The sequence below is a fragment of the Sarcophilus harrisii genome, chromosome 5 (assembly GCF_902635505.1).
Source record: "Sarcophilus harrisii chromosome 5, mSarHar1.11, whole genome shotgun sequence".
Taxonomy (NCBI): domain Eukaryota; kingdom Metazoa; phylum Chordata; class Mammalia; order Dasyuromorphia; family Dasyuridae; genus Sarcophilus; species Sarcophilus harrisii.
Genome location: NC_045430.1, coordinates 203,821,108 through 203,837,699, shown reverse-complemented (window position 1 = coordinate 203,837,699; position 16,592 = coordinate 203,821,108). Strand labels below are relative to the sequence as shown.

Genomic DNA, 16,592 nt, shown 5'->3' with positions numbered 1-16,592 from the left:
TAAGTAAAATGAGCAGAATCAGGAGATCATTATATGTAGAAGGCTGAAACTCTTGAGTCATTGCACTGAGGTTGGTTCAAGCACTTAGGGCTAATTACTGATTGGACAGTACTCTATGGGCATATGCTTGGAAAATGGTCCTTCCCACTATCCTCTGCTGGCTCAATGATTGGTGTATACAGAGGATTGTAGGAGGGAGTGGGGAGTGGAGTAAGAATAGCCAGGGTTACTTTTTGCGGTAGATGTGGGAGAAGGCAGTCATGGAGATTCTGCTTCCATCCTGTTCAATCCTGCATCTAAAGACCAAAAATAAAGACTAAGTACTTTTGCTTATTCTGACTCCAGCTGATTCTGGGGAGTCCTGGGTGCTAGCATGGTCGTCACAATTGTACACTGAAATAACCATATTATATGACATTAATTCTGATGAACATGACTCTTTCCAACAATGAGATGATTGAAATGAGTTTCAATGATCTTGTGATGAAAAGAGTCATCTACACCCAGAGAGAGGACTGTGGGAACTGAGTATGGATCACAACATAAAATTCTCACTCTTTTTATTGTTGTTCACTTGCATTTTGTTTTCTTACTCATTTTCTTTCCTTTTTGATCTGATTTTTCTTGTGCTGCAAGATAATTATATAAATATGTTTACATATATTGGATTTAACATGTATTTTAACATGTATAACATATATTGGATTGCTTCCCTTTTAAGGGAGGGAGTAGAGGGAAGGAAGGGAAAATTTGGAATATAAGTCTATGCAAGGGTCAAAGTTGAAAAAATTATCCATTGAAGAAATTGAAACTATTTTTACTTATATGAAGAGGTGTTCCAAATCATTATTGATCAAAGAAATGCAAATTAAGACAACTCTGAGATACCACTACACATCTGAGATCAGATTGGCTAGAATGACTGGGAAAGATAATGCAGAATGTTGGAGGGGATGTGGGAAAACTGGGACACTGATACATTGTTGGTGGAATTGTGAATGGATACAATCATTCTGGAGAGCAGTCTGGAACTATGCTCAAAAAGTTATCAAACTGTGCATACCCTTTGATCCAGCAGTGTTACTACTGGGCTTATATCCCAAAGAGATATTAAAGAAGGGAAAGGGACCCACATGTGCAAAAATGTTTGTGGCATCCCTTTTTATAGTGGCTAGAAACTGGAAATTGAATGTATGCCCACCAATTGGAGAATAGCTGAGTAAATTGTGGTATATGAATGTTATGGAATATTATTGTTCTGTAAGAAATGACCAGCAGGATGATTTCAGAGAAGCTTGGAGAGACTTACATGAACTGATGCTAAGTGAAATGAGCAGAACCAGGAGATCATTATACACGTCAACACCAATACTATATGAGGATTAATTCTGATGGAAATGGCTATCTTCAACAATGAGGGGATCCAAATCAGTTCCAATTGATCAGTAATGAACAGAACCAGCTACACCCAATGAAAGAATACTGGGAAAAGAGTGTAGACCACTACAGAGCATTTCCACTCTTTCTGTTATTGTTGGCTTGCATTTTTGTTTTTCTTCTCAGGTTATTCTTACCTTCTTTCAAAATCTGATTTTTCTTGTGCTGCAAAATAACTGTATAAATATGTATACATATATTATATTTAACATATACTTTAACATATTTAACATATATGGGACTACCTGCCATCTAGGGGAGGGGATAGAGGGAAGGAGAGGAAAAGTTGGAATAAAAGTTTTTGCAAGGGTCAATATTGAAAAATTACCCATACATATGTTTTGTCAATAAAAAGCTTTAATAAAAAATTATCTATGCATATGTTTTGAAAATAAAAAGTTTTAATAAAAAAATAAAGACTAAAAAAAAGAAAAAAAAGGAAGCTCCCTTTGCATGTTTTTAAAAAAAAAACTATTATAGAAATTAAAAATAAAATGCACTAATAAAGCCTACTTTAAATGTCTTTTAAATGAAAACAGGTGTATTGTGCCAAATTGAACTTAACAATCGATTTTTTAAAATTTCATGATTCACAATTATGAAAAAATATGTAATTGTCACAAATGACAAAAGCCATTTTGTAATGAGTTACTAAATGAGAAGAGCCAAGTATATATGGATATAGTACCTCTATATGATTTCAGTTCAATCAGTTTATGCTTCTAAAATTCAGTTAATCAAACACAGAAATGAAATGACTAGACTTGTTTATATGATATTCCAAGATCAGGGAAGCAGGCTAGTTTGCAAAGAAAGCTAAAAAAAGTTCCAGACACATTGTCCTTCCTGATCCCAGCTAAAACACACAATATTACATTGCATAGAGAGAATTACATTACAGCAAATGCTGTCCTCTTTAGGTGATAGAGGTCTTTTGCCTGATGAGGATAACAAGCTGACACTTGAGGGAAATGGTATACTTCTATGCTTGTTTAGGTTGAGCCTGCAGACAATGAGATGTTTCTCTGGTTGTGGGAACTGAATTCATGAAGTCAAATATAGCAAGAAAGCAAATACAGAAAATAAACCAGAAAATAAATCTTGGCTCATTCTAGGAGAAATATGGAGGAAGATCAATATGCTAAGGTTGGCAGGAAGAAGAAATCTAGGCCAGAACATAACGAGTAAAATAGCAGAAGACATGAGCCACTTAAACATGTACATTTCAACAATATTTTCCTCAGTTTTGTTCAATAGTGTTATTTCAATGTTAGCTGAAATGACTTTAAGTATTCTACTTGGGGAGCTGATTTATTCTGTCAAAATTAGGGCTCTGAATGACAGATATTCTTTAAATTTAAAAACACAAATTAACAGCATTATCATTTCATAGTTGATAACTTTTTGGAAATAGTATGTAACTAATTACGTGGATTTTCCTTCACATTTAAGGGGAAAAACAGAGTGCTTCCAATATATTTTAAAATAATGACATATTTCATAGTTCCTTGTCATGAATTCATGATTCTCTAGACACTTTGGTTGACTGTTTATAAATCCATACTTATAAATCCAGATATCTTCCCAGGATACAAGGAGATTAAAATAGAAATTTGATTTCAAAGGTCATGAAATTTAAGGACTCCCAAGGCTTTTTTTTTTTTTTTTTTACTAAATAACAATCTAAACAACATATATGACAATGTTACAACATGTCCTGCACTTTCTAAGGGAAGGGAATACACAATGAATAAGAGTATTCATTGACTCACTGACATACTGAGTTATGTCTATCAAAACCTGCCTTTCTGGAACCCCTTCCCTGATTCTTGAAATCTAATTTTTATTCTTCTCTAGAAAAGTGTGGTGTTTTTCTTTATAGGCAGTTTAATATAGTCTAGAAAATAGTCTGTTAATATACTACGAGTATAGAACATGTTGGGTCAGGATGAAGCACAAATAAGATTCTAAGTGGGGAGGAGAGAGGAAGCACTAGCAGAGAAAGGCAGTCAAGGATTAATTAAGAAAAAAGCATTTGAAATGGGCTTTGAAGAATGAATAAGTCTTCAAATCCAACGGTAAGACATTTCAGGCAAAGGAAACAATTATACTTATAGCACAAAGTTGGGAAAATGTAATTATGTTTAAGAATATACATAGAATCCAGCTTGACTGGAGGACAGACTAAATGTAAGGCAAGGTGTGAGAGTTAAGACTAGAAAGGCAAGTGGAGATCATGCTGTGGAAAGTTGCAAAAACTAAAAATCAGAAGTCTGGATTTACTCTTAGATGATGGGAAGAAGCCACCAAAAGTTTTCAATTGAGGAATTCCAAAGAATGGAGCCAACAATTTTTCTGGAAATGACATTTAGACAATGTATTTTCCCTTGTTTCTAGCAATCAGCACTTAATAAATCATCAATGAATGAAGCAATAGAAGATAAGTTGGAATGGAGAAAGACAGGAACCAAGAGACCAGTAAAGATAGTTTTGCAAGAGGGAAGTGACAAGAGGATTGAAAAGGAGATTATAGATATGAAATATATTCCATGAGTAAGAAAAAAATTAAAATTCACAAAGCATAAATTAGTGTAATCTTAAATAATCTTAACACATTGAAATTTTTACATCTTAAATATTCCATAAAATATTATTTTTGTCCCCAAAGGAGAGAGATGTTCTCTTTATTTGTGATTGAATTGAGGTGATAATCATTTTTGGCCTGATTTATAAGAAACAAACTATTAAATTTGTTACCCCAACTAGTGTATAAAAGTTTAGTTTTCATTAAAGCCAAAAAGCAGTCATTGAGAGTACCTAAAATGGTTTCAGAGTAAGCTGACAACATTAATATACCCTTTCATTTAAAGCTATGCCAGCCATTCATTAGCTAACCATCCCCTTTAAAAACATGCCCTTTGCCCCTTCTGAACTTTCACTATAATATTGTCTTTGGCAGCTCTTCCATGATATCTTCCTTAAAATGAGTAACCACTTCATTAAAAAGTTCCTTTTGATACCCAGAATAAAAGAATTTTAGAGCTGGAAATATCTTTGGAAATTCTCTGATTCAGAATTTCATTATGAGGAAACAAAAGCCTAGAAAGGTCATGACTCCCTAAAGGTTAGCTGGCAAAGACTCAATAGAACCCCTGTCTGGTCCTAAACTTTTAGGTTCAGGGGTTTCCTACTAAACCATTTTGCCTCAGTAACCAATTCAGTATTGCTATTAAATGGATTCTTTTAAAAATTCAGCATTACTAGGGAAGTCCAAGCTGTTTTTGTCTTTTTCAGTGTAATATATTATGCTTCAGTACTTAAATATGATCAGTCAAGACACTTTTACCACAGACACAGACCACAACCTGTCCAAATCTTCTCTTCTAATATGATTCTTGTCCACATTCTGCCATTAATTAAGTCCTCCCAAATCCATTCCACATTCTTCAAGATGTCCTCAAGATTTCTCAATTCTGGGATAAAAAGCAATGAAGCACAATCTTTCCATAATTGTGCAGTTCATCTTAACCCTTGCTATATGATCTGCTGCCCACCCTGCCAATGAAAGGTTTCCTTGGTGATATCTCTTACACTGGTTCTTCAGGGAAGTTCATTGCTAGTTCTTTGTTGCAGTCTAGTATCATCCCACCAAGTGCCTCTTAATTACCCTTTGGGTGATACTCAACTTTAATTCAATGGTGAGGGTCACCTTTGACATAATTTGAATTAGATACTTAGAAGCGCATGTTATGAATTATATTTCAAAAAATTATCCTAAGAATCATTTTGTGAAAAGTATTAGATAATTAACTCTATTGAGAATGTTTCTTCTTGAAATGAAATTGGATACAATATGCAGAAAAAGTACCTTTTTGAAAGAATATTACATTATTCACCTATGGTACACAAATTAAAAAAAGTAGAATCTCAAAGGTTCTAATTATAGGAGATAGAGAGGAGTAAAAAGAAAAAGGGAATGGGGCGGGGGGAAGAAGATCAGAACATTATTTCTCCCATTTGCTGTCAGCACCAAGCATCCCAGGAGATTGTTCTAAATTTGTGGACAAAGAATGAGCACATATCTTTAAGTGAGACCATTAAGGCACTTCATAGAAACTAGGCCTTTTGTCTGAGCTAAAGTTCAACAAATAATAAAAAAATCTAAAACTTTAACCTACTCAGTCAGTGTCCTCTGTTCCTGGAAATTGATTTATGCATAATTTTATATCCATCTGATGCATTTTACTGAGAAAGTAGGAACAATTAAAATTTTTTAAAAATCAATAAAATGTGAAACCAAAATAACATAAACATAATATCCTGGAAATCATTAAAAGCAATTTATGGGCTATGACTTATATAAAACCATCCAAAGTTCTTCAAGAAGACTTAGACTGTGGGTAGTGACAAGTATTTACTGTTTATATTTATCAGGAATATCTTTCCTAATGATTTCTTAAAAAGTGGATAAATAAACAAAATGTTACCTGGCATCTACCCTCCTCCTCCAGAATGGTTATACTCTGTTGAAGGGATTTAAAAAAAAAAAAAAAAAAGACACATAATCATCAGAGCTAGCTAGATTTATTAAGTTCTTACAGTGGGTCAGGCTCTGGAATACATACTGGAGATACAAATATAAGAAAACAAAACAGGTCTTAGTCTCAAGGGGATTATATTCTTATAAGTGAAAACAAACACAAAGGAGAACCAGAAGGAGGAGGCTACTTACACAGGAGTGATGCAACTGGTAAGCAAGTAAAATAGAAGAATGCGGTGAGCAGTGACATGAAAATCAGAGTTACTCAAGAAACAACAATCCTGAGTAAGGAATTACCAATAAGTAAAAAGTTCTTAGGCCCCATATAATTTGAACTTAATCACATAGGAGAAAAAATGAACTAGGAATCAGGAAACATGAGTAATTAATATTAATAATAAATATTATTATTATTATATTTATATATAGTTCTTAGTAGGTACCAAGCACTAGACTTAGAACTTTACAATAATTGGCTCATTTGATCTTCACAACTACTATTGGAGGTGGGTGCTATTATTATACACATTTCTTAAATGAGGCAAATATAGATTAAGTGACCTAAGGACTAGCGGTATAACTCTTAATATCTGAACTGTATTTGAATTCAGATCTTCCTGATTCCAAACACATCATTCTATCTATTGCACCACTTAGCTTCCAGCCTAACCCACCAGCTTGCTATATCTATGTGATCCAAGCAAAGGACCTCAGTTCTGAGCTCAGTTTAACCATCAGTAAAATGGAAAATTAAAATAAGTAATTCTTATGGGTCCTTTTAACTCTCATCTGCAATGTGCAAAAATACCAGACATCATATATAAACTAGGATCCTGGGAGCCAAGTACTAGGATGGAAGTAGAATCATGACATAATTGTCAAGATGTTATCGATTCATTCATTCAATAGTAATTGTTATTGTCTGCTGTGTGAAAAACACTAAACTAAGTGTGGGGAGAGACAAAATAAAACAAATGCTAGCTGAACAAAATTAGGTTCCTTCTATGAACCAGTTAACCTAATATAAATGTCTATTTTATTAGACATAAAATAATAGAATAAGCCTCAGTCCTTGTACTCAAAGAACTTACTTTCTCATAGGATTTGAGACTTAGGTACAAATAAGGAAAGTTAAAAGACCACAGAAGCCCGAAGTTCCACAAAAAATCTGAGGGGATGGTACTCCTTTCAATTGAAGGGCAAAAAGGGGAGAAGAGCAAGTCAGCAAACTGTATCCCAATGTTTAAAACAGTATGTGATAATGATATGCAAAGTTATATTACAAGAATGAGTAAAAAATTTGAGCTTATGAATTAGTGAATAATTTTAAATGACCAGAGCATTATGGCATAGTGGAAAGAGAAAACATTTGGGAGCTAGGAGAACTAGATTAGAAAATCATGAATTATCTGTAGTACTTTAGCAAGTAACTTCTTCCTGGACCTCATCATAATAAAATGGTGGATTAGATGATTTTAAGATCTCTTCTAGCTCAAAAATTCTATATTTATTGAAATAATAGCTTTTCTATATCACTAATGGGAGTGGGTTCAAATGAAATGAGAGTGTGACAATAAAAGATCGTAATAAAAATGAAGGATATTCAAAACATAAAGAATAATCAAAATAGAGGCTTACAGAATGACAGGAAACACTAAACATTTCCATTTTCTGGGAAGCTATCTGCTTGCAGAGCATAAAGCACTGAAAAAGGAAATGAACTTGAGTTCATTTAGTCCAATTTCCTTTAACATATATAATGCAACCTCAATGGAAATATTTGAGAAAGAGGCAAGAAAAGGAGATCAATCAAAGGAGGCATTTAAATGCCTACTAAGTGCTAAGAAAAATTGCCAAGAATGTAAAGACTAAAAAGAAACAAAGCCTGTATTAATAAACCATGTGTATTCTAAGTACATATACATGTATGTAAGTATCTATGTACATAGACAGGTATAGTCTAAATAGATCCAAGGTGATTGGTTGAGGGTACTAGCAAGTAGAAAGATCAAGATCATAGAAAGTAGGACTAGAGCTGAGCCTTGAAGGAAATTAAAGATCCCAAATGGTGAGGATAAAGAGGGAATGTGTTTCAGGCAAGGCAATGGAAAGACATAAATACCAGAAATGAACTGTCACACTCAAGGAACACTAAGAATGCCAGTTTGATTTAACTGGAGAATATATGAAGGGAAGATATGTATAAGGCTGGAAAGGTAGTTTGGAGGCACTATTTTAAAGTTTTTAAATGTCAAATAGAAGTTTATAATTGATCGTAGAGCAAATAGGGAGCCACTGAAGTTTAGTGAAAAAGGAACCATAGTTTGTAAAAAGTACTTTTTTTAGGGTTTTGTACTAATTGATCATTTCTTTGGCTGCACAGAGAAGCAATTCCTTTTCTAGTAAAATAATGTCAATTCGAAACTATTTCTAGTCATATGAAAAGATGCTCCAAGTCATTATTAATCAGAGAAATGTAAATTAAGACAACTCTAAGATATCACTACATACCTGTCAGATTGGCTAAGATGACAGGAAAAAATAATGATGATTGTTGGAGGGGATGCGGGAAAACTGGGACATTGATGCATTGTTGGTGGAGTTGTGAATGAATCCAACCATTCTGGAGAGTAGTTTGGAACTATGCTCAAAAAGTTATCAAACTGTACATACCCTTTGATCCAGCAGTGTTACTACTGGGCTTATATCCCAAAGAGATCATAAAGAAGGGAAAGGGACTTGTATATGCACGAATGTTTGTGGCAGCCCTCTTTGTAGTGGCTAGAAACTGGAAACTGAATGGATGCTCATCAGTTGGAGAATGGCTGAATAAATTGTGGTATATGAATATTATGGAATATTATTGTTGTGTAAGACATGACCAACAGGATGATTTCAGAAAGGCTTGGAGAGACTTACAAGAACTGATGCTGAGAGAAATGAGCAGGACCAGGAGATCATTATATACTTCAACAACAATACTATATGATGACCAGTTCTGATGGACCAGGCCATCCTCAGCAACGAGATCAACCCCAAATCATTTCTAATGGAGCAGTAATGAACTGAACTAGCTATGCCCAGAGAAAGAACTCTGGGTGATGACTAAAAACCATTACATTGAACTCCCAATTCCTATATTTATGCCCACCTGCATTTTTGATTTCCTTCACAAGCTAATTGTACAATATCTCAGAGTCTGATTCTTTTTGTACAGCAAAATAACAGTTTGGTCATGTATACTTATTGTGTATCTAATTTATATTTTAATATATTTAACATCTACTGGTCATCCTGCCATCTGGGGGAGGGGGTGGGGGGTAAGAGGTGAAAAATTGGAACAAGAGGTTTGGCAATTGTTAATGCTGTAAAGTTACCCATGCATATAACCTGCAAATAAAAGGCTATTAAATAAATAAATTAAAAAAAAAACAAAAACAAAAAAAAAATAATGTCAATTCCAGTTTTCTGGTTAGGTGCTAACATTGTCCAGAACTATATAGATATGATTTGCCATGTTTATTATATAATAATACAATGGACCCCTTGGACAACTTTGAATAGAGTAACATTGAACCAAAAGGGAATAATAATAAGCAAAGATGAAGCCATAATAGATATAAAATTGACAACAGGAGCAAGGCCTCAAAGAAAATGTTGGAAGATGGAAAGTATACTTGATATGGAGAAAAAGGTCTGAATACAAATCCAGGGATCCAAATACATGTATATCTTGAACAAATTGGTTAACTTCTCTGGGCTGGACCTCAATTTCCTTGCCTATAAAAACAGAAGGTTAATTCAATGAACTGTGAGATCTCTTTCAGTTGTCCAGCCATGAGTCTAGGAAATCTCAGGATTACTTTAGAGATCACAGTGGTCAAAATCATTTAATAAATGCAAAAAACTGAAGCTGATGGGAGATGATTGTCTAATGTTGCAATATTGTTCTATCAGACTCTCACACTACTGATATCATCCACCTATACTGCTAAAAGTTATGAGATTTATCAACTATAATGCCCTCTGGAACTTTATTATCTATTTCAGAAGTAACCAGTTCAGAGCTACCAGTGGTTTTGATTTCTTAGAAAAATAAAAATCTGAATTTGGCCAGGAGCACTTCACAAAACAAATTTTCATTAAAAACTAAAGCTATTTCACTGAAACATTTTTCAAATGCCCTGCAGGGTGAATAGTGATCATATTATGCTGGCCAGATACAACCCACAACCATATGTTTATTACCCATGACCTAGAATAAGGCCAATACTAGGAGAATATGGCAAAGAAAGATGCTAAAGGGAATTCCAGAAGGCTGATGCCAGAGCTAACAAAAGCCAACAAACCCCCAAAGATACAACCTGTCACTGTGGGCAGAGGATCAACGTAAGCTGCAGGTAATGTACAAAAGATGTATTACTCAACATGACATGCTTTGTGACCAAATTAAAGGCTTCCCTCTCCCCACATCCTACTTTTCTCATTAAATACCTCTCATGACTCAAAATTACTATCGTGTCACTTTCCAAGTATGTTAATACTTGTTAATACAGAGATTATAGTGACTATGGTCAAAAGGCATTTATTATCATCTTTTACAAAGAAAAGATGCTGAGAAAATCCTTAGGCCACACAGTGATTTAACTGTACACCAGTAACAGAAGACTGAGCCCAAGTTTCCAGTCTGTTATTAGTCTGATGAACATTAATCAACTTTTTTTCCTAATCAAATTTTAGCAAAATTTATCTATAGGATAAGTAAATACATGAAATAAATAAATAAATAAATAAAAGTTCAAAACCTGGAGTAGATTAAAATGGTAAGCTGCTTAACCACACTGACAATGAAGACAAAAGTCTTTTGATCTCTACTAACCAGAAGGAAGTCAAGAGCAGGTTGTTTTAGTGAAAACTTCCAAATTATCAGGTTATTTCTTCTCAATGGTGATAGTCCTTATTGGAAAGAATTCTTCTCTGGGAGGACGAAAGTCCTCAAACCTCACCAGATCAAACAGTACTATCAAAATGTATCATCATCACATTAAGACCACCATTATCACCAACATTCACTAGTGTTTATAATTCTATGCCTGTGTGTGAAAAAATTCAGAGTAAGGATTCGTGTCAAAAGAGTATAAGTTTGAAGGTGGTAGAGATAATGATGCATACATATATATTTATTTAGTACATACATATATTTACTTAGACACATGTAGTTTTAACTCAGCAAGCAATTATTTTGAAGTATTATGTGCCAGGCTCTATGTGAAGTGGATACAAAAATATAGATACATGTGTATTTCATAATTTTATATTTAACTGTAGAAGAGAGATTGAATGGCAACTCCTCTCTAAGATCATAAATTACAGAGGAGTCCACAAGAGTAGAGCTCCCTAAAACCAAAGTACAAATCATGTATACATGTATATAACACATGTAGTTTTGATACATGTGTCAAAAGAAATAATTGCAAAGTAGCTAATTATCCATTTTACCTGAATTATAGCCACAACACAATAGTATTATGAAACTTGTATATCATATATTCATGTATTTGTATATATCATGTATACATGATGAAATTACAAATACAAATTATAATATACATATATTAAATATGCAGTTTTGAGATACATGTTAAAAATAACTGCAAACAAGCTAATATCCATTTTACCTGTGATGTATATGCTTAACATCATTCTATTCTTCATGGAAAAGGGCCCAGTAAAAAAGGAATCAGTGTCTATTTAAATCCCTTTAGTTTAATCACTTAATTTTAAGTTTAAGTACTCAACGGAAGGCAAAACTGACATATTTGATTTGTGTCCACCTTCAGAGTCAACTATGGTATGTTTCTTATACAAGCTATTCTCTAAATGTTTAATTAATTTAAAAAAAAGCATTTCATTATGATGAAATGTTTTACATGGCACTTAAAGCATAGGCCTCCAGACTAGTATTACAGTGAGGGTCCAGTGCTCCTAATAAGATCAGAGACTTTTCTTTGTATGTGAAAAGTAAAAACAACAGCAGTATGATAACTGAATTGCATGAAGACTTTAGAGTCCTTTAGAGTACTTTACAATGAATTCAGAAACCTAAATCACTTTGCTATCCATTCGTTCATCTATTTACTTCATAATATACAGTATCGTTTTAACTTCCAGCTTTTCATATGATATAATCTGTTACTTCAAGAAAGTAGAGAGGTATTTCAAAGTAAGATTGTGTGGTTGAGACATCAGGAAAAAGTTTACTGCCATAGTTTCTTTGCAGTGCTAGCCTGTGTAATTTAATTTAAGTGAACAAATATTTGCAGAGCAACTTTAGAACTGAGAGGGCTATAAACTCTCCTATGATGGAATCTGTCATCAAGCAATTTATGTGATACAGAAGATGCTTTCTAGAAAATGTCAGTAGTATTTGTTACTAAAAGTACCATAGCAAAAGACTGATATCTTGTTTCTTTAATAAAACAAAAAATATATATTTGTACAGAATAAGTGATATTAAGTATCAATAAGTTTGAGTCACTCATATGAACTATTTAACCCCATCACAATAATTTGAAAAAGGTATTTTCCCTAGTGGTTAGGGAATGAAAGTTGGTATAAAAGGTTTAAAGAGTCAGGTAATGAGAACAGGGGTGACTTAGTAATCCAAATATTTCATCTAAATGTATCAAGAAAAGAAAATGTTGAATAAATACAAATGTTAAAAGTCCTCATTTCATATAACTCATTAAGATTAAAAACACAACATCATAGTCTAGTGGATAGAATGCTTGCTTTGAAGTGTGAAAACTCTCAGTTCCAGTTCTTCCTTAGACACTTACTAACAGTGTGAAGTTGGGCATGTCATTTAACCTCTCTGAAATTTAGTTTTCTTATCAATAAAATGGAGATAATAATAGCTTTCTTATAGGTTGTGAAGAGCAAATAAGATCATGTTTCAAGCATTACAATCTGTGAGCTCCTATTTTCTCCCACAAAATATTAAAATTAGGGTTTTTCCTCTTTACCCAATCCACTAGGGTATCATCCACTCTCCTACACAGGAAGAATTTAAAATGAACAAAATAAAAGATCTTTAGTAATGTGGGTACCACAAGATGTGGATGTACAGATACATATAAATTATACAAAAAGACACCATGTACTTAAGAAAGGTTAAATAAAGAAGCCAATACTACTTTGCCAAAATAATATTAGTTCCTTTTTCATTTTCTAAGATCAGTGTTCTTAATCTGAGGCCTATGAGCATAGATAACTATACAGACATATTATAGCTATATAGATGTATATTACAAAGTATATTTTTCATAACTATATAAGTGATTTCCTTCCTAATCATGTGCATTTTATTTAATTTTAAAAACATTATTCTGAGAAGGGCGCCATAGGCTTCTTCGGATTGCCAAAGGAGTCCATCACACATGCACAAATGTTAACCTTTGCACTAGGTTTTAGTTAGGGGAAAGATGAGGCCATGGCCCCATTTCAGATTGTATTGATTTTGGTTTTTTTAAGTACAATCTGATTAGAAAACTAAAAGGTAAAAGCAAAACATCTCTCAATCTCTCAACATAGAGTCTCAAACATAGGAAACTGAAAGGTGTGGGAAAAAAACCCACTTTTAGGAAAGTTTAGAAACAAAGTATATATAGCTAAGTAATTTAGGTAAGATATGGTTATTTTGTGGATTTTAAAAAGTATCCAGTACTCTGAAATAGGGAAGGGATCTTTTGTTAGTGTGGTTAACAAACAAGTATTTCAAAATAGCAAGTAATACTTTCTCTTTGCCTAGATGGTGTCTAAGTATCTGTGGCTTGCCAGGATCAAGAAACCGAAGTCCTGTGCTACATTTCTGCTCATCAACCTTCAGCACTACATCAAAGCTTCACTAATTTTGATTAGATAATGACCATCATTTTCAAGCCCATTTAAATTAACGAATCACATGTGTTCATGATAGAAACAAGAGAACTCCCCTCCATCCTCCACACTCCCAAGAGCCCTGGGCAGGAGGAAGGGTGGTGGAAATCAACCTTCAATAGTCCCTAACCAGTGTATTCCTATTGGAGAAACATTGGGTAACGTCATGACCAGCCCAGATCCAAATGGTCATTCAAACTGCTTTCCTTAGCCTTTCCTATCCCTGATCTCCGCTCTTCCCATTGCTGCACCCACTACCAGCATCAACCAAACCAGGAGTACAATGCAGCTTGCCCCCAGCAACCCATCATCTTTTAATTCTCCCCAAATCAGAGGCTCTGCCTGGTGCTGAAATGCAGCTCTTTGGATCTGCTCCAAATAAGACTTCTGCCACAGTGAAACAGTACTCTTTTGCCTAACTATCCAAGGACTTTAAACCAAAAACCCCATTTTTCCTGTAAGACTTCTCAGGTTCCACAAATGGCACGATGTATTCCCTCAAACACATACACACACACATACGCGCACACATACACATGCACACACACACACATACGGATACTCATCAAACAAGTTAAGTTCCTTCTCCCGGTATACCTTCAGGGCAAGAGAAAAAAACTTTCCTAGTGAGTTCAATGCCCCTAACCCCTTTTGTCTGCCACCCCCTTCCTTGGAGATTTGTTTGTTTGTTTTACCTTGTGGCCTTTCCCTGGGGGACATCTGACGTGGTTGGACGCTCCGGCCGTTTGGTTCATCTCTGGAAGTTGTAGGGACTTGGGGTTGTAAACTTCTCTGCACCAGGGGCAAGTTGCGGGTCCAAAGATCGAGCTATAGCGGCCCTCTCTCAGGAATAAGCGCAGTGTTTGCGCCCCTGCGATCTCTAGCAAAGGCTCTGGCGAGCCTTGGAGGGGTTCGGCTCCCTTGAAAAGAAACCCTCAAGCTGTGGGTTTCTCTGGGATTTCTGGTTGCCGGAGAGTGAAAAGGCTGAGATGCCCCCGAGCTCCAGGGAGTGGGGTGAACTGCAGGGACTGACCAGAAAAGGGAGGGAGGAAGGGGGAGGGGGCTGGAGGCTGTCAGCTTAGCTTGGGGAGGATCCGTTCGCCTAGGAGTGCTGTCTTCAAGGAAACGATCCAAGGGATTCCAACTCTGGAGCCTCAGCTGCTGCTCACTCCGGCAAGTCCTGCGAGAGCAAAGTGCCTGGAAGGAGGAGGAGGAACAGGATACAGGGGGTGGTGGGTAGCGGAGAAGCTGTTTGATGTTAAGGCTGCGTTAAACTGTGGGCTAGGGGAGGAAGGCGAGGCAAACGCTGCAGGGGGCACCTCGGGCATCCAAGGCAAACCGAGCTCAGAGTCTGGTCCAGAACTAGGGGGGGCGTGATCTGTGCGTCCTCCGAGAGAAGCTGCAACTTGGCGGCGGAGCAGAGCGCATTAGACTGCACATACACGATTAAAAACGGAGGGCACGAATCAAGAGTGGGGCGGGATTTTTTTTTTTTTAACGTGTTTGGTTCTGGGCTTCAAGCCTGAAGAGCATTCCACATGGCAGGCATGGGTGACCAGCTCAAACCTTTACAAGCTCGGCTTCCCCGTGGCTCCTCAGGTCCGGGATCCTGCAGTGGCACGCGCGCCCAGCTACCAGGGCTCGAGGCTCTGAATCTCCCCGGGACCGTCAGGAGGTGGCACGCGAGGCTCTGCCAGGCGCTGCGTCTTGAGACAAGCAAGAGGAATTAGGAAAGTGGGTGCGGAGAGGAAACTGGGTTCGGAGGAGGGGAAATGGGCCCCGGGAGGGACAAAGAGAGAAATAAGAAGGGCAGAAGACCGTTTTTCTGGACTTGCAGCGTTCCAGACAACAGCTCTTCTTGGCAGTTCTTTTCCCCAAAGCTTCTAACGAAAATGATTTGGAAATACAGAGCATGGGTTAATTAGGAGACCTTCTCTTCCTCTCTCCACCTTTCAGCCCCAAGTCCATCACCCCCCCCCACCCCCCCCCCCCCCCCCCCCCCCCCCCCCGTACCAGACTAGCTTCTTCTTTGCCTCAGGCACGTGGCCTAAGTTCTTTTGCCAAGAGTTCGTGGGGGTAAACATTCCTCCAAGGGCAGGTCTTTCCAAAGAATTAATTGAGTGCTCTTTGAGGTCCTTTCCAATTTTAAGATTCTGTGGATCTTTTTTTCCCAAAGATTTTTTTTTTTTTTTTTTAGGATGTTGTGAGTTGCTTTCAGGCAGCTTTCTGAGAAGGTGTGTACCTTCATCCACGTTAACACCAATTTATTCCATGGAGAGGGAGATGCTGAAAGAAGAATAAGCTGTAAAGTTGGAGATTGGAATTAGATTATTAGTATTTAAAATAAAAGAGAATTTAGAGAACAACAAACACAGTTTTTTTTTTTATTACCTGGGGGGCGAGGGGGAGGGAAGGGCCTTCCGTGGTCCATCTGATGAAAGCTATGGATCCCTTCTCAAAATGTTTTTAAATGCATAAAATGTTTAAAATGCTTAAAACCACAAAGGAAACCAAAGATTCATGGAGGCAAAGTATCAATTTCTTTTCCTATATAAGTTTACATATCCTCTAAAAACTGCAGATTTCAAGTAAGAACCTCTGATTTATTCCCACCCTCATTTTTAAGATATGGAGTTATGAAGAAGACACACAAAATATAAGATATTATTTTCTCTTC

At 36.0% G+C, this 16,592-nt stretch overlaps 1 protein-coding gene across 1 annotated transcript in view; it reads right to left on the bottom strand.

Moving 5' to 3' along the window:
• The window catches only part of DPP6 (dipeptidyl peptidase like 6), a 1,318,691-nt gene extending 1,303,940 nt beyond the window's left edge, over positions 1 to 14,751 (bottom strand). Inside the window, exon 1 of the mRNA XM_031941254.1 lies at positions 14,611 to 14,751. Within this exon, the coding sequence (XP_031797114.1) occupies positions 14,611 to 14,670 (60 nt within the window). The 5' untranslated portion in view covers positions 14,671 to 14,751. The remainder of the gene's footprint in view (positions 1 to 14,610) is intronic.
• Positions 14,752 to 16,592: the final 1,841 nt, after the last annotated feature.